At 39.6% G+C, this 19,824-nt stretch overlaps 1 protein-coding gene across 1 annotated transcript in view; it reads right to left on the bottom strand.

Annotated features, from left to right (window-relative positions):
* Positions 1–558: 558 nt before the first annotated feature.
* GRIN2D (glutamate ionotropic receptor NMDA type subunit 2D) overlaps positions 559–19,824 on the bottom strand; it is a 370,096-nt gene continuing 350,830 nt past the window's right edge. The window contains exon 13 of the mRNA XM_075605369.1: positions 559–5,647. Coding sequence (XP_075461484.1) covers positions 4,148–5,647 — 1,500 coding nt within the window. The 3' untranslated portion in view covers positions 559–4,147. The remainder of the gene's footprint in view (positions 5,648–19,824) is intronic.

The raw sequence follows: 19,824 nt of genomic DNA, 5'->3' as shown, positions 1-19,824 counted from the left end.
TGAATTGGGATCCAAAGAATCACATCGTGTTATAAGTGGATCACGTTAGAAATAATGTACAATTGTATGCATTGTACAATAAAGTATTTAAGATACTAATAATCGTGTGGTAAAGTATTCATAAATATGAAAATTGGGAGCCATGCTTGCATCGCGTTATTAGTTTTTTTGGGTTGTAACATATCGCATTATAACGGAGTTGAGCTGTAGGTTGTAGCTATATAGAATCTTAACATACCTATTTACTATATGGGAGTAATTCTAACAGACTCTGGTTTAACAAGCTTGGATAGGAAGGATATCAACCTCCCGTCCCTCGGTTAAATTGCTTATCACCACATATAATCCATGCATGTGAGGATATATATATATACCCCATTAACATATACCATATTGTGAGGGATTTATATTCACTATAGGTTGTCCATAGCTTACCGATCTTCTGTCTAGATTCGTACTACTCACCAAGTCTATAGCACAATACAAGCGTTAGCTACAGGTTTTAATGGTAGTTTTGTTTTCTTCGATGGTACTGTTAATAAAATGTATTTATTTTCATTGTTAGTTGAGTGCATCCTTTAGGATTCTGTCTCTTTCGTGTTGTTCGATACTAAATATCCTGGATAGCACCACTCCAGTAAGCCAATGTATTAGCTGAGCAGGGCCTCCGTTTCTCATTTCTCCTTTCCCCTATTATTATTACTCGAGAATTGCCTTTTTATAGTTTGTTTAGTATTGTAATACCAACTATTTCAAACAGACCCTTGTGACGGTGCTTACAAAACAAGATATGGAATTGTCCAAGATGTTTACGCTAAAAAGTCTAATCCTTTAATGTTGCTTTGTGTGCTTTATACTTTGCTTCTAATTAGTAGTAACCATATCCTCATCATATTCCTTGATGTTTTGTTATGATTGCTGTAGGAAGACCAAACTCTGAAAAGTCTAGATACTGGAATGTCATTGCATGTAGAGATGTGCAAAACATTCACACACATTCACAACATTTTCAACCTGCAAAAAAGTACAAAAATTTCAAAATTCCTAACAGATTGTTTAGTGCCATCTTAGAGATACAAATTCCTGCAGACACAGGGATTTGTGATTTTTGGGCAATTTTCACTGACTGCATTTCTATAAAAATCTGCCAAGGCAAATCCACATACTGTATCTGTATTTGCAAAATATGGCACATTTACTAAGATGTGTTATGCCATAAGGCACCTTATGGCCCATTTACTAGAATGGCCTAATTAGGAGCGATGTTACACCGTGAAAAGGCAATACATACGGTATGTATAGCCCATACCCTGCAATAGCGTCTTTCTCTTTATTACACTATTGAACCTTTGCATGTGAAAGTTGGATGGTGACATGATAGGATGGATTAATAATAATTTCACATGAGGCTGTAAAACATAATCTGGAATAGGAAACATAGAGTATATCACACAGGTGAACAGACATAAAAAGGGTGAAGTGAAAAAACAACATAAAAGCAGTTGTACGCAATGCACACAAGACCTCTAAATATTAAGTATAGTGCGCTAAGGGATGCTGTGTTTGGACAAGTACATGGGTGAACACCAGAAGCATTTAGGAAATAGACTGGCATAATTAATCTTTGCAAGTAAAATCATTAGCTACAGTATAAAAACATGTGGCAGAGCTGTGTAAGAGTCCCTGCTGTGGTAAGGGACTAGACTTGAAAAGTCTAACTTTATTGATTGAATGACACACAATGAACAAATATTGTATTGCTGCCAACAAAGACCGATGCTTGCGTGAGATTAGGTTATTCTACTTTAAATCTTTAACGCTTTTGCAGCCAGCAAAGGGGTTAAGATTAAAACTACAAACAGTCAGAATATCCCAGAGAAGAACTAACAGTTTATATTGTTAAACAACACACGCCACGTTCTCCAGTGGCCAAATGGATGGCATTCATCTACAGTACGTTGATTATTAGTATCAGAGGGATGACTTGGTTCATGTCTAATTACTTTACATGAACTAAAATAGTTTTCCCTTAACCCCATCGCTGCCGGAGGGCCAGTTAATTCTCAATGTCATGAAGCAATATTAAATATTATTTTCACAAATTTTCTTTGGACCTAATAGCCCGGTACTCACATATACCTCACCTATAATCAGTTTAAAGCAATAGCAAGTTATATGTGGGTGCTTTTGGGTCCTGGGAAATGTATATCGAGAGATAAAGACAGATGCAGTCCCTGTAAATTGTATCAATTGCTTTGAACTTGCAAAGTACTGTACATCTCACCTTTCCTAAGACGTCCTCTAAGCATGTAAACACCATGAAAAAATTTGCTTCCCCCCAAAAAAATCCCAGCCATAAACATGTTTGAAATGTGACTTCTGTTTAGCATTTTGTGGCACTTAAGGGTCACAGTGCTAAATGGACAATCAGCTGATATAGAGCTAAAAAAGAGCAAATTGTATCAGTATAACATACATTTACATTTTGGTTGGTGCAGCATGGGCAGCCTTGTGTACACAGGCCATGGCTACTGCACATGGAGAATTGAATTGTTGCAATGACTACAGTTTTAATATGTTTTACAGTACATCTGAAAGAGTTAGCATGGTAACAGCTGATGAGTATATTGTATGTTATAAAGGTACTGTAAACAACAATGGTATTTAATTGGACAGACAAAAAGTTCTAAGATCCATGGCTAAATGTATCAATACATACTCCGTCAGAGAGTTTCACTGCAGAGATGTGTAAGTGCTATGCATTATGCATGCTCAATCTTTTCAGATGTTTAGAAGGTTCAGTGCTACAAGAATAGTAGTAAATTCTACCTGAAAGGCCAATGGCTTCAAATGCTACTCGGTTAAGCCACAGATTCTCCCTAGGGTGGGACAAATACACATTTCTTGGCAGAAAAGTGGATAAAATCCTACAAACACTAGAATTTGCTGCCCCATAACTAGACATCAGATTTTTTATTACTTCTAACAATTTACCAGACGTTTACGTCCTCTAAATTTGCTCAAATGAATCATAAAAAACATATGTACTCAAATAATTAAAACATCAAACAACAAAACAAACCGGGGCTATTTAAATCCCATTTTCTGTTTGAGATACATATACATATATACTGATATATATATATATATATATATATACTGTATATATGTAAATCAAACAAAAAATTGTGTGTATATATATCACAGTTTTGTCTCCAAAATAAAATAAGGAAATTAATGAAAAAAAAACTTAATTGTAGCTAACAGATGTATTTCATATATTTCATTTTATATTTTACATCAAAATTCCAGCTTAGAAGCTAAGAAGCACAATACAGCCAAAGGCTTTTCATCATCCTGGCTGAATAATAACAGTGGAAAAAGTTCCTCTAGGAATACTAATACTAAATAATGATATAAGTATACTAATTTCATATAGTCACAGCTATTTATGAATCTATTGCAGTGTGCTTAAAAGTGTTATAAATGTCTCGATAAGCCCTTACATTTCCTTTAGAGTAAAAGAAGAAGTGAAGAAGATAATAAAATAGTGTCCATAGGTCTACTCCTCATTGTTTCTCCACCTCTCACACTTCTAGTTTCTATATCGCGAACCTCAACCACATCTCAATGTCCCTATTTTAGTTATTTAGTAAACTGCACTGTTATGCTTAGAATATGTAAATCCTTGAACATGACTTTTGCAGGATATTGGTTGAACCTCCCAACCTTTGATTTGTTAGGGCAAAAAGAGGGGATTCTTCTGGTATTCAAGCAGTGGCTCTTTCCATCAGGTGATTTAAAATATGTCCTTCTGCTGGTCCAGCCAGTAGGATCTAAGTGTAAGGTCAGCTCAACCCATCTACAGTCACCGCAAGGCTGCAATAGTATCATTGTATAACACAAAAGACTCCTTGGTATTTAGTAGGAAAATCTGGTACATTAGATTTGTAGTCAAACAATATGGCCCACATAAGAAAGGAGAAGGAAGATAAGTCAATCCACTATGTAGCTGAATTAATAATACGTTTTGGTTTCAACCTTTATTGTATATGCAATGGATATATGTATATATATATATCTATATATAGATATATCCTCAACCCTAAACATTTGCGGTCTTAGAGTAAGTGGAGTGCTGTTCTGGTCATACCTCTGATTCCAAACTAGAGAAATGTGCAGATCCCCTTCTTTTATAAAGGGTTCCACTGTGGCTTGACCTAGGTTGGCATTCTGGGGTGAAGATGGGTCTGTGACACCTCAAGTGGCATCGGCTGAGGTCCTCCAGACTACGGGAGGTGGGATGGATGGGGGCAAAATCACAAGAGTGGTGATGGTGAAGACGGTAGGAGCACTGACCCCCCCGTAGCTGCTCCCAGTCCAACCGCCTTTCAAGCTTTTCATCCGAGCAGCTGAAGTACCGTGGCTCCTTGTGGCAGTGAGGCTGTAGCATTTCCAAACTATTGCAATAACAAGAGCCATGGCATGTGGCTGGAAGGTAATCCTTGCTTAATTGACGATACTTTCCCAGCTTATCTACAGACCAGTATCTAACTGGTTTGTGAGGTGCAGATGGTGCTTGGCGCTCCCTAGAGGGATAAGTACAGAAGTAGTCTGGAGAGTACCAGCAGTTGTGGCCCATGTCAGTCTTCACACAGGGAGGCTCCCTCTCACAAACATCTGAGTCAGAATCTGAAAGGTCAGCATACTTGCTTTGACTGGTACCCATAACCAGAGGGTGGGAGTGGCTCCTGCACATGTGAGAGCGGTTGGACTTCTTGTGCAGCAGGGGTTTGGTCTCCATGTCCACTTCATCACGGCGATGATGGCAGTCCCTCACACAACTTCGCTCATCTTCATATGAGAATCTTGAATGGCCACCATAGTGGGGTCCATCAAACACCTCCATGCTGGCCTTGCCGGACCGGTTGGTGCTGCCACTAGGTCCCCCACCACTATAACCCTCACATTCCATTTCACATGAGAGTGAACCCTTTGTTTGGTAGCTCCCTCCCAAGTGGTCAAACTTCTTCACCACTGTTTCAGGTGTCCGACTTCCCCGTGCTCCACCAGTGGACTTTGGTGTCCTCTCCTTTCCAGTTTGGTAGTTCTCATAAAGCCCCCTTGAGATCTTTGACTGCCAACCTGGTGGTTCTGGGGCATCCTTTTCTCGTACAATGGCAAAATATGAAGGTGGGTTTTCCAGGAAGTGGTCTCTTTGAGATGGGGGTGACATTGGGCAAGGCCCTATCTTTTTGTCTTTTCCAAATGCTTGCCCAGACTCAACCAAATGATCTGACAATCCTTCAGGCTCAATGGGGCCATAATAACGATGAAAGCCATCAGAAAATGTGCTCTTATGAGGATGGCGAGGAGGAGCCACCTTATTGTTGGGGTCATGTATGGAGCGGGTTGGAGTGTAAATATCTTTGTAGCAGTTGGGACTCCGTGCATGGCGCCATCTTTCCACAATGCGCCTCTCCCTTGGCAGGAAGTTGGCACATGGTAAGGGAGTTGGAGGCAGTGGAGGTGGAGCTGCAGAATTGGACAGGGCTGGTATTCTCTGTGGCGGATAGCAATGGTTCAAGATAGGAAGTTGCTGGTCCGTTATCTTTGGATCTTCACTGCTGCAGCAGCTATACATGCCCTGAGGATAGGAGTGGAATATATAATCAGTCATCTGTATGTCACACAATTAGCATTCATGAAGGGACATGCTGAGCAAGGGCAGCAGCATCAAAGGCAGAGAGATAACACAGCTGGCTGTATATAAATCAGTTATGTCGTATTTACAAAAAGAGTTGATACACTTAGATTCTCATTGGAGAGGCACAATATTAAACAAGGAAGTTCTCTGTTACCCTGCATTCAGTATCAAAGGTGGCATAATAGAATAATATTAAATTTATTTTCCCCAAAATTAATATATTGCTTTCAAAAATCAGTAACGATCTATCAAATTGTACATACTGTATAAACAGTACATCTTACAATATGTAGTACGTGTATTATCAATATGAATGATATGTAAGGAAATGTGCTATAAAAACATATATGGTAATGTTATTAACACAGAACAGGTGTTTTTGTGAAAAGTGACATTGATGCTAAGAGAATCATTTCAACCATGCTTCTCTTAGCGCCAATGTATCAAGGCACTTTACTTTGATTTTCCCTCACTTGTGCCAGGGAGAGTGCATATGTGAAGTACTAGAATAAACTAGGGAGGAGCTATTTTGCTTAAATGCAACTATGTATTGTAAACATTTATTATTTGTCATCATAACTCTATGCCCAGGGCATACTTGAAAACGAGAGGTAACTCTCAATGTATTACTTCCTGGTAATAGAGATAAGATAGATGATTCAAGGCACAACGAATTTTAAAAAGATTTATTGCGTCCAAATAGCACGACGTTTCAACCTACTCAGAGGTCTTTCTCAAGTGACTCATCTTGCCCCTCTTTGATTTCTATTTGGTGTGCAGCACTGTTATATCTTGTGTATTACTTCCTGGTAAAACATTATATATATATATATATATATATATATATATATATATATATATATATATATATATATATATAAAAAAAAAAACGAATAGACTATACCGTTCTGTGGCTAACAAAATGCTTTTATTTGTGCGAGCTTTCAAGATACACTGATCTCTTCTTCCGGCGATGTTACAATGGATAAAGCAAGAGAGGTTTTACTTAAACCTACAGACAGAGCCAGCTATTTGATGGGCAACAGCTTCCACCCCACACCATCTAGAGTCAAGCCATACGATACAACCGGATATGCTCCGACACAGCAGACAGAGGCCAGCAGATTACAGCCTTGAGATCAGATTTCATAAACTGTGGATATAGCCACATAATTGTAGACCAGCAAATCCACAAAGCCACCAGAATACCAAGAAGTGATCTCCTTGAATACAGACAGAAAGTGACAAGCGACAGGGTACCTTTGGTGGTCACATATAACCCACACCTAGAAGCCCTATGCAAGATCGCAAGGGAACTACAACCCATTCTCCAGGAAGATGCAACACTGCAACATGCCTTTCCTGAAACACCCTGATTATCACACAGACAACCCCATAATCTCAAGAAAATGATGGTGAGGAGTAAAGTATTCAACAGTATAACTGAATGCGGGACAAGTTCATGCCAGGCCGCAATATGCAAAACCTGCGCAATGCTCCACACAGTGGGCACTATACAAATACCACACAGGAATCTGGAGAACAAAATCAGAGGAAGGTTCACCTGTTCTTCCAGCAATGTCGTGTACCTCATCATGTGCATGAAATGCCCAGGGGGCTGCTTCTACATAGATGATATGGGATAGGGGCTAAACAAGAGAATAAATCGGCATCGCCACAGCATCACATGCGGAACAAGAGACAGTCCTGTTGGGGAACATTTCTCTGACTCTGGTAATAAGATGAACGATCTGAAGGTGGCCATACTCAAAGGTAATCTTAGAACACGGAAAGAGAGACGGTTACATGAATACAAATTTGTACAACTGTTCGGGACACTTAGCGGTGGCCTAAAATGAGACCGCAGTTTCATGAGTCACTACCCTGACACAAGAGAATTCTCTTTCCATGAGTGCTAAAGGCCATGTCTATACATACTTCGCTATATGAATGCACACACAGCTGTATCTTACACATACTAATGTACAAAGTAATTCTATCCGTATATTTCAATAGGGACAACATAGTATCTACACACACTAATAGTAATGCAACACCCTCTTAGATGTCTACACCTACCCACACCATTGGTATAAACTCCCACTCCAGACACACCTTTTGTAAAGTACTTTATACACTGTTGGTGCTTTATAAATGTATCTACACACACCCTTATATCACTAACATTCAGGGACCATTTAACACCTTAAGTCATAAATCGCATACTGCACAGGGGAGAGGGATATGCTTCAGTCATAGATAAATTCCAAGATGCACTGTTTTTTTAGTAAAAACATCTCTTGCTTTATCCATTGTAACACCGCCGGAAGAAGAGATCAGTGTATCTCGAAAGCTCGCACAAATAAAAGCATTTAGATAGCCACAGAACGGTGTCGTCTATCCGTTTTTAATTATTAAGCACGGCTAACACGTTACAGATACCTCTACATATACATATATATGTGTATATATATACTGTGTATATATATAACATGCAAATAGTAAAGGGCTGAATAGATAGTTATTGAACAGCAGCACAGCATTAATAGTTATTAGCTTAAAGCTGCTAATGTGCCAGTTTGCATACTTCTGTAGAAAAGCACAAATAGCTCTGAAATAACTGTATAAACAAAAAGGACTTTTTTAAATCACCATCATTTTGTTTTCCTATTAGATATCACACATTACATTTTAGGGCTGTGACGTACTCTATCTGCAATAAATCGCATCCCATAAACTTGTCCTGGCTGAGCCTCCAAGAGATTTGGTAGCTTTAAGTTAGGATGATAAATAGTCTACTCTCTTGTTCAGTTTCCAAGAAGTGCATTCAATTCCTCTTATGTTTACCCTTATGTTTGTTATAGTGCACATAAATTATTACCAATGAAAAACAAATGTATTTTGATTTTAAAACATCAAGGGCCCATTATACTAAGTGCAGCTATTCCAACAGGCACCTTCCAGCGCTAGAAGAAACACTGCAGCCCATTCACTAGAATGAGCTGTAAGGTGTCTTCCAGCATAGAAAGGTGTCATGTTCAGCGGCAGATTTAAAAAAAAAATGGCACCCTTTGGTGCCGCCCTCCTTTTCCATCGCTGCGCCATCCCGTTGACATGGCAACTTGACGCCATGTGAGGTCATGTTACCAGCCGCGTGTGTGCGATCGGCGCTAGCAAGTGCTGATTGTGCATGCCCACGAGTGGCCAGCAACCACCAATCGTGTATGCGCGCGAACAGCCCGGCAAGCGCCAATCACGCATGCCGCCTACAAATTGTGCCACCCCCAAATTTTGCCACCTTAGGCCCGGACCTACCGGACCCAATGGGAAATCCGCCACTGCTTATGTTTTAACACCTCTTAGTGAATGCGAGTCACCTTCACGGGGAGGTTCCCTAATCTCTGATAACGAGTGTATCGGTGCTTGTTACTGCGTTAACTGCCATTAAAGTCAATGACAGTTAACAAGAGATTGCGCTCCGATACCCTTATTATACTGTAGCTTCATGAACCGTAGCCTTAATGCCTTATTTCCCAGGAAAAAAAATTCATAAGCACTGAATATAAAATGTTGCAGAAAGGTTGGTATAAAGAAGACTTCAGCAAATGTACACAACTGTATGAAATCATACAAGTCCCTAGATGAGGATCGTCTGCTTTATACAAGCCAACAAACTCCTATAGACTTTGCCTTTTCAGTAATATGATCTAAATCGATTTTTCAATTGTAAGTGGGCAAACCGTACCAAACAATACCAAAAAAATTCTAGTGAACATTTTGGGGGCTTATTCTACATCACCAGAAGGGTTTTCAGACCAAACTGCCCATTAACTTCATTGGGGAATTTTGGCCGTAAACAGCCCAATAGAATAATCCCTTTACACATCTAGGATGCACTGCATTGGTATTCTGCATGCATTCACATTATACTGTACATAGAGAACGTGTTTCTTTCACTGGATGCAGACACTTAGCCAGAAAGGATTACATCATCATCACCTCGGATCTTTTTCTGCAGGATTCATTCAAGGAGGAAAATGAAAGATGCAGAATTTATGCATCATATTGCAACGTGTCCTTTAACTCCTCCCTAACGCCTCTTTTATCCACTCGTTAAATCATTTACTGACTAGAGCAGAACAAAATAGGTGCCAAACAGCATGAAATATTAACATAACGACAGTGACATGGACGTTCACAATGTATTTCTTAGTATTAATTTAATGGCACAATGCCAATGTTAGAATTTAAGTACTTAGCCCTCACATTGTAGCACAGCACTGGCTGACTGTAATGTCAGGAAGCATGAGTGATCCTCAAAGCTGCATCCTAAAACATCAACTACCCAAGTAAAGGTAATAATTAAAACCAAACCGTTACAGGAGACCGGAACTCTTTCACGGGATCAAGCACCAGATGGGAAACAGAAATCAAATAAAAGATATTTATTGTGGCTGCAGCCAGCAGACCAAGCACTATATCACTTTAGGCTGAGTCTCCAGTGGCCGCGACCCTGTGTACGCTATCGTGCGCGCCACACCCAAAGTGCTTCCCTCTATGGGGCAGGCCCGAGTCGGCGTGTGTGTGCGCATAAAGCACGATGTGTGACCGCCTTTCCGAGCTGTGGCCATGTCACGGTGGCAGTTCAGCCAATGAGGGCAAACCAGCCGCGTGACATCATGGCCGTACCCCCTCCACCCCCCCCCCATTGCGATCTCCTGAAGCGCAATCACAGCAGGCACCTGGCCGGCAAGGTATCCCCTGCTGGGCTTGGCGCCAGGATGTCTGTGGAAATTGCCAAATGCGCCACTTTGTGGGCAAATGGCCCCTGACCCAATCTCTGTCCCCGGACACTCTCTTTGTACCCTGCAGCTCTCTTCCCCCTCCAGCAGCAGCCAGTTCTCCGGACATGCGGGCTGCACAATGGTTTTACCAGCCCCACATATCCAGAGACCTTTGCTAGGCTTTATATTGTACACAATCGCATTTGTATAGTGTAACACAGGATTTTACATACATGAAATGTTTAGACATACATTAATATACAGGTGTTTTGCCCGATGAGCCACAGAAGAATGGATCTACAGGGAAATCCTGTTCATCCATCCAGACGGATAGGGGAAATGGCTGGGCTTAACCTTTATTATAAGCACCACATTGCCCCTACCATCACACAAACGTGTTATTTCTGTGACAAATGTAATTAAATGTTTCAAATAATTAAGGACCTAGTAAAAAAAAAAATCCTATTATCTGTAATATGAATGTATGATTCACATTTTTGTTCATAGTGCCTTTTAATGCGAATTATTGTGATGATTTTCTTTCATTTTGTCATATCGGGTCACTCTGGAGGTATTTGCCTGGATTTAGTAGGACTTTTGGACATGCTTTGCTGTGCGACCCTAGATAATTCTGTTATTTCCAGAAACTAAAATTACAATGTGAGTTTGGACAGAGATTAACAGATTCTGTACACTTCTACCTCAAAGTGTTATACAGGCTACAAATTCCATGTACTGTATGAAAAGTAACAATATCAAACCGTTTATCTATTTGTCTTTTTCTGCACACTGCCATTGCTTTTATGACACCAGGATGAAAGTTTTTCATGAATGCTATAATAAGTCAGCCCTGAGACTACAAACGTATTTCTTTTAGAGATTACTTCTGAAGAAGAGACTTCTGCTGTCTCAAAGCTCATGTGTTACAGAATCTGTGAAGAACTTTCAAAAATAACTTTTTATCTTAGTTGCAAAATGGTGTCATTCATAACTTGCAAACATTATAGCCATCTCCACAACCAATGTGGCTACTGAACCGTGTTACAGGTCTTCTGGTGTTGCAAAAAAATGCTGAAGTATCATTTAGGTATCACATTCCCAAATTCTTAAATTCCATAGTAGATTATATGTAACCTTGCTTACAGTATGTAATTATGACACTGATACTGGAACTGGAACTACAAAAAAGGATCCAATACTGTTAAAAAAGAATCCAGTCTTCCCCACTTGATAGCCCAAAGATAATGTATTGGAGTGGGGTTTAAGTGACACAAAAATGAAAACTTGAGGCCTCAAATCAGGCCCTCTTGTTAAGGCATAATCCTCTGGGCATACTGAAGATATGTTCTAAACTTTTCTTCTTCTTTCTTCATATCAAGCGCCCATCCTCATACGCCCTTTCTTCGCTTTTGACTAAAGTGTTATTCAAGTGCAAAGCCCTTACAGAAAATATAGGTTAGTTAATTTATACCATGGCAAATGCTCTTGTCAATTACGTCACTTGGGAAAAAGGTTCCACCAATGTCCTACGTCATTGGTATGCGTAGTTACCACATGATAAATCAACCAATCTGATTGGTTGATTTACCCTGTTGCTACATACAGTAGCATATGATATCCAATGCACAAGACTTTGGTCAACAGCGAAGAGAGGACATGTGAGGGTGAGTATCAGATATGAAAAAAGAACATAAAGAAGAAAATATTTGAAAATGTACTTTTCCTTTCTAAAAAGATGTCCAACCTTTTTTGAAGATACAGTATCTATTGTATCTGCCATCACAGTCTCCATGGGTAATGAATTCCACATGTTAACTGCCCTTACTGTAAAGAACCCTTTCTTTTATTGCTGGTGAAATCTCCTTTCCTCCAACCTTAAGGGATGACCCCGTGTCCTTTGTACTGCCCTTGGGATAATTAAGAATTATAATAATGAATAGTTATTTTGAAAGCTTGTACTGTCCCCGAATATATTTGTATATAATTATATCACCTCTTAGATGCCTCTTTTCTAATGTTAACAAATCTAATTTAGCTAGCCTCTCCTCATAAATCAGATTATCCATCCCCTTAATTAATTTGAGGCAGATCCAAATTCGCAAAAAGAATTTGCCCATCTCTATCCATGACTAGCTATCCACTTGGGCTATTAAAGATCTGATATTTTAAAACGTTGATAAAAGCTTATTTTAATATTATTTTATCGTCTGTCTGGATGGGTATACCACCAGGTTTAGGCATTTAATTTATGCTTAGTTGTATATTATTTTCATATCATGTTCAATAACGGCCTTTGTAAATATTGTTACATTGTGCTTTTTATGGAGTAGTAACGCGTCAACACTACATTATTCTCTGTAGTAAATACTGCATTACTATTTAACTTGGCTTAATGTCATGTTAAATAGGCTAATGGAGCTTTGTTATTTCTGGAATTTACCGCCATAGTGACTGGGTAAGAATAATATCACTAAAGTATCTCTGCACTGACAGTACTTAACTCACTTTGCAGATAAACATTTTTGTATGTGGTGTAGTGAATTTTTCTTATAAAATATTAATAATCCGCCTTTGCCTACAGCTTTATTATGCAGCCTAAGGTATGTGAAAGATGTTTCCTATATAATTTTGAGAGAAGAAAATTGACAAAAATGCAAATGGGGCCACAGTTTTGCAGCCGTGAGACTTTGATATATAACCCCATAGTCGGGGCCACAAGCAGATTTCCCGGGTCCAGGACTAGAGTTTCGACTGGGCCCACCCCTCACTCTTACACCCACTTCCTCCTCTTACACTCACCCTACCCCACCCTCCACTATCCCTCAATTACCTCTTCTCACTCAATCCCAATCCCCAAATATATACAACACTACCCATCCTTCCTTGCCTTTTATTTACGTAGACTTTCAATATAAAAAAGAGGACTATTTTAGCAAGCATCTCTCCTTGTTCTAAGTATACATGATGACATTTTTCTAAAAAAAAAAAAAGAAGGTCAATATAGCTTTTCTACCATGTTTCAAAAGTCACTTTTTTTAAAATCTTGGACAGTAGTACCAACATGGTGTAGTTATGTTTTGTTTTAGCCGACATTTTGAAAAACAAATTCAAATGAGCAGGGGTCGAAGTGTGATGGTACGGAGTCCAAACACTTTATTATTCATAGCCACAGTATGCCACTTACCTTTTATTTACATGTAGTCAAATAACAAAGGAGGAGGAGGGGGTGGGAGTAGGGGGATACCTTTTATTGGACAAACGAGTAGTTGAAATGTTACAAGCTTTCAAACTTCTCGGGGTCCTTCATTATGCTGGCAGAAATACCGAAATAGAGGATTATTCCATGTTTCTGTATTTCTGCCAGCATACCTGATGAAGAATCCTGAGAGGTTTGAAAGCATGTAAAATATCAACTACTCGTTTGTCCAATAAAAAGGTATCACAGCCCCTACTCCCTCTCCCTCCTTTGCTATTTTATTACATGGAGAAAGGACCACCGCAGGGCAGTGTGCTACGGCCCTTCCGGCACTCGCGATCACGTGACGGCTCCGTCACTGATGACGGAAAATGAGTTGTCATCCCCTATCCGTCCGCCATTAGTTCAGATGGAGCGCAGGACGTGATCTCCCCTAAGAAAACAAGCTTTTATTTGGGGGGGGGGACGCGGCTACTACATCATGGGGAACCCAGAGTTCCAGAACCCACGATGTGGTAGCTACGTCCTTGAGCACTCAAAGGAATACAAATAAAATAATGCTTATTTTTTTTTCAGGGTTTGGGACAATTGTGACATCAGACTACAGTGGCAGCTAACTACATTATCATCAGTGAATCTTAGCTCGCTATTGTCCCAATGTCAATGATTAACCTTTTGAACAAGAGATGTGATTTCTAACAGGAGTCCAACTGTCTTATTGCATTATTCATCAAGAACGTATAAGAAGTGTAACTGTTCTATGTATCTGTGACATATTCAATGCAGTAGGAATAAAAAGGAATGAACCGTATCATTAAAGTATGGACACGATTGTTTGTCTTTGCAGCAGGAATTGAATAAACTGGTTCATTGCGAAGTCATCTCATTCAAGTTACTGCAAGGGAATAATGGTCTAACTGATTCTGATTATGTGGCAATTGAATGTTTAGGAGGGTAACGTTTGTCACTATAAGAATGACATCCAAAAAAAGTGAAAAGGTCATAAGGAAAAGGTTAGGGGGGGGGATGTACAATCTTCTTATGCACAGCTTGTTTTAAAAGCTTTGGTTTCTGGGTTAGTCCACTATCCAAATGGGGCTTGGTAGCAGAGAAATGGTTAACCTGGCCCATTATTCAGGCCCTGGAGCCGAGGATCACGTGCCAGCTATTCAAATTCTCTCATCAACCTCTCTTATCTGATCCACTCTCTCTCTCTCTAGAATGATCTTTTATGTATTTCTGTTTGTCCTTGTTTTAGGTCATTCGTTTTTGAGAAACAGCAGCAAGGCAAGGTACATTGAGAGAAAGGGGGAGGGAGGCTAGAAGAAGAAGATTGAGAGCGATAGAGCCTTTACACTTGCCAGGATTCACCTGAGAAATCACTGTGTGATAAAGAGACATTTTTCAGGCAGCTGCTAATGTGGCCGGCATGTTAATTACATGATCGCTGTCACGTCAGAGGAAATGGAGTGAATGCAGAAGATTTGAAAGGGGCTTGGAGGGAAGGAATAGATAATTACAGAGTTCATGCACATCCAGAAGTCCTAGGTAAGTGTATAGAGATAAAGGGATGGATGGGACACTGACGTAACTATGGACAAATGCTACATTAAAATTTAAAGAGAATAATAATAATAATAATAGCATGTTCTTGTATAGCGCTGCTAGTTTTACAGAAATTTTGCAGGCACAGCGCCTGCCCTGTGGAGCTTACAATCTATGTTTTTGGTGCTTGAGGCACAGGGAGATAGAGTGACTTGCCCAAGGTCACCAGGAGCCGACTCTGGGAATTGAACCAGGTTCCCCTGCTTCAAACTCAGTGCCAGTCAGTGTCTTTATTCACTGAGCTGCTCCTTCTCCCTGAACAAAATATGAGCATACAGCAATTATGAAAAGTGAGATGGTACAAAAGGGTATGGAGTACCACTACTTCCTTTGGATTTACAAAACTACAATTAAGTTGCATTAATTAGCACTCTTGTTTTGCAGGTTTGTAATCTTTTGTGCCACCAAAGGTACCATTACATTTTAAATGGCATTATGACATTAGGTAAACAGCATCCGATTTCTCGGCAAGTAGAAATTGGATTGTGCATTTAACCAAATTGTCTCCAGCTTTGATATGATGGCTGTAATAACTTTGAGAGTTGTACAATCACTGTGAAAGCTAATGGTAAGAGGTTGGTCATAAAGGCACTGACCACTGTAGTGGGTAATGACCTCACTTTAAAACCCAGGGATGGCTCCCTGTGAATCTTGCCAAATAAAGTTGTAAGCTAATCTCTTCAGGGTTCCTGTAACTTCCGCTTGGTCAATTGGAATTTATCTTGAAGAAGACAATGGGGGTCAATCATTAAACTGTAGTAGTGCTACTGCAAGCACTATCGCACGGAAACTCCCATTGAATTCAAGTTCCTCTGATCAATAATGTGTAAAATGACAATTGCTGGTTTTTCACCAAGTGGTGCTATTTGTTTTTTGCAATTACAGTAAATAACTGTCATTTTGTGTGGACCTCCTAAGGCACGATATCTTTTGGAATACTGTACACCTATTTCCAACCTGAGAACAATATATTTAATAGTAGAGTCTAAATCTAACAACAAATTATGAAATATTATTATTAAGGATTGTGGATAAAGTATAATGTGGGTGAATGCTCTCGCTTCAATGCAAAACCAGTATAGGTCATAGTTACAGCTGCAATGAGTTGTTAAAGGATTGAAGTACCTACTCCTCCTAGTAAAACAGGGAACCCTGTTTAATCCTGCTCGATTTAATCTTGACTGCAGATTGGGCCTGTATCCGAGGCAGACACAAATCATTCTCTGTTTCACACCTTCTCCCATTTAGGTCTCCACCTCCTAACCATGACCATCCAATGACCCCCCTCCTCCTGCTCGGCAGCTGTACGGTCTGCAGGGGGTTCATTGCAAATCAGAGCCAACTTCCTCTGTCTTCTGCTGCCCTTGCCACCTCTGACACTAGGAATCCGATCAGCAGAGGTGGTTCAGGAAAAGATAGGGAACCAGCTCTGATCTGTAGTTAACCCCTGCAGCTGCAACGGATGAGGAAAGGACACTTCCCCCATGTCACCCACTCACCCACTCCTCTAATGTCACCCACTCCTCTAATGTCACCTACTTCTGCCCAAGTCACCCAATCCCACCACATGAAATTCCCCCCCACCCTTCCACCCGCAAGTTATTCTTTCCCTTCAAGAACAATAAACTGTTAGAATTAAGTTAATCAACTCAGGAAAAATACAACATGATTGTCAAGAAACTATAATGTTTTACTATTTTTAAGAGAGAATACAGCCCAAATTACTCCCAATTTATGCATTTGTAACAATTATTACCCTACTTTTGGTTTTAAAGGACATCCTTACAGTACATATAAAGCTGTCAAAATTGCCCACTCAATTGAGTCTAATTATTAAAGATTGAGAAATTACATTTTTTGAGCAGTAAATGGCAATAGTGCTGAAAAATCATGCTGTTCTATTCATTACAGACTACTTGCAAATGCAAACTGCTCCAAAAGGGATATTTACATTGAAAATGTGCTTGGTCTTTTAAATTTGGTGTCATATGCAAATTTAGCAGGCAATTGAGAAAATCTCCCAAAATTAAGTGTTCACATGGTATTGAATAAAATACAAGAGAACAACTGCCAAATGAAATCTCAGACATTTTTGGCTTTACTACTTAATATATAAGAAACACAGACTCTATAATATTAACAAATGCGTACAGCAAATGAAAAGATCACTTGTGAGCACATTTGCATGTCTCAGACAGGACAGCAACCCTGCTTTTCTCCATTATCCCACTACAGCAATGATTTCTGGGGAATGACATGCAAATGAACACACAATGTAACTTTTTGCTTCAATTCTATTTTGACATATACCCCTATAAATGTATGCCTACCACATTACACAGGTTTTCAGCACAGCCTGGATTAAAGTGCGTGTCAGTAAAACTACACACTGACACCTATTTTGACCTTTTGGGTCTCATCAGTGTGAGGCTGGTTAAACTGACTTTGCCATTTGAAGTAGGGATAGGTTTAAACCACACCTTAAATAAGTTATGGTGGCTAAAAAAAAGTGACAAAACCCTCCACCATATAGCATACAGCAAATGAAACTATCACTTGTGAGCACATTCACATGTGTCAGACAGGTCTGCAACCCTGCTTTTCACTATTATCTCCTAGCATACAGTGCTTCCACTGCACAAGGGATTCTGGGAAATCAAACTTGCAGATTATTTCTTTTTTTTAAAGGCAATATCTTTACATTGATAATCGTTAATGAATCTGGGGAACCTTTACAAATGTTATTGTTACAAATAGTCTTCCCTTTTCGGGTTATTTTACACAGATTTTCTCACATTTTACTAAATAGGCCCAAATGAATCCCAGAAGCAAAGAATAAACATCTGGTATTGGGTAGTTTCTATTTCCATCATATTAAAATGCTACAATTCATTCTACATAACCATTATTCTGCTAGATGTACTATACAGTACGGTATTTGTTGTGACTATGATTACGAGAACATACCACAAAACATTTCCAAAGCATATTAATAGTAAATGCATGAACGCATTTAAAATCAACTGACCAGGATAAGAGAGAAAACACTGTGTTTTGAAATTAAGCGTCGTCCCAAAAACAAAATTCATTTTGTCTAATAAAGATGATGGATAAGCATCTACAGACACTCAAGAGATCCATGTATCAAATGAGATAGGGGGTGATAAATATACCTTGGTGCTGATAGGAAAGCAGATATAAAGCATACCAAAAAAACAGGTTCACCATGAAAGAATGCATTTTTCATATTTTTATAGTGTGCTATTGAATGGAAAATGTACCAAATACTGATGAACCTTGAGGGACATGGAAATGAAGAAAAGCACAAATCAAAGGTCAAAGAATATTGTCTGACAGATAATGTTAGACACTTCCTAAACTTAGTAAAGAGGTCACTATTAAAGGCCAGCTATCATTAAAATGTTGGTTCCCTAAAAAGACCAAAATGTTATTCTTAATAGCTTAAATCAGGGGTTCTTAAGCATTTCTCTCAGGATCCCCCAATTCATAATGCTTACAGTAATGCTACAACAGCTACACACACATGGTTCAGACACACACAAATAAGACAGTCACAGCAAAAACAAACAGGACAGACAGCCACAGAAAAATAAACAGGACAGTCACAGCAAAAACAAACAGGACAGACAGCCACAGAGAGATAAACAGGACAGTCGCAGAAAAACACACAGACACATGCAGAGCAGAACAGATTCACACAGACACTAATCCTTTCCTCCCTCTGTTCACACCTCTATCTCGTTCATTCTGCATTCTATTTTGCTTGACCCCCACCCCCCAGGCTCCTGACACTTACTCCTGATTGGCTGCTGTTGGGTAATAGTGCCAATCAGGATGGAGGGAACTGCCCAGCCCTCTAGCAACTGTCCTGCTTTCTACTTGTTCAGAGAGAACAGAAGATCCCTGGCACTCCTTAATCCTCTCACCGCCCACCCCAGGGTACCATAACCCGGTTGAGAAACACTGGTCTAAATTAATACTCAATCTGGCTTTTAAACATTTCTTGCTGGGTTTGGAGTGGTCATGGGTTTCCCTTTAAAAATCCTTACCCAGTTTTTGTAAACATACTAAAAAATGTACTGCTTTAAAATGGTATAACACCAGCAGAAAATAATGGTGGGAGGCTGTGAGGAGATACTAAGTAAGTGTATTACAGGAAAATTACTTGAAGATGAGATTGAGAAAGATAGCACGCATGGGAAGGAAGATAGATGGGTGTGTAGAAAAGGAAATCCATAGTAATATTGTCACTAGACAATGCAGGTTGCCACCTTCTGTTCAATGATAATCTGTACTTTTTATTTTTAAAGGTTTTAATTGATATATTTAACGGTCTTACTTTCTCCAGTGGCATCTCCCCCTACATGGTCCCGTCAAGATGGCTCTGCGATGTCAAATGGAGTTGTGTTGCCAAGACAATTGGATGTCAGGTAACATCGCTGCGCCATGCGACGTCATGTTGCCATGACAATGGGACATCATGGTGCCGCGACGCCACGTGACATCACGTT

This window comes from Ascaphus truei, chromosome 6, assembly GCF_040206685.1.
Source record: "Ascaphus truei isolate aAscTru1 chromosome 6, aAscTru1.hap1, whole genome shotgun sequence".
Classification (NCBI taxonomy): domain Eukaryota; kingdom Metazoa; phylum Chordata; class Amphibia; order Anura; family Ascaphidae; genus Ascaphus; species Ascaphus truei.
The sequence above is the reverse complement of the archived record's forward strand: the minus strand, read 5'-3'. Positions and strand labels throughout refer to the sequence as shown.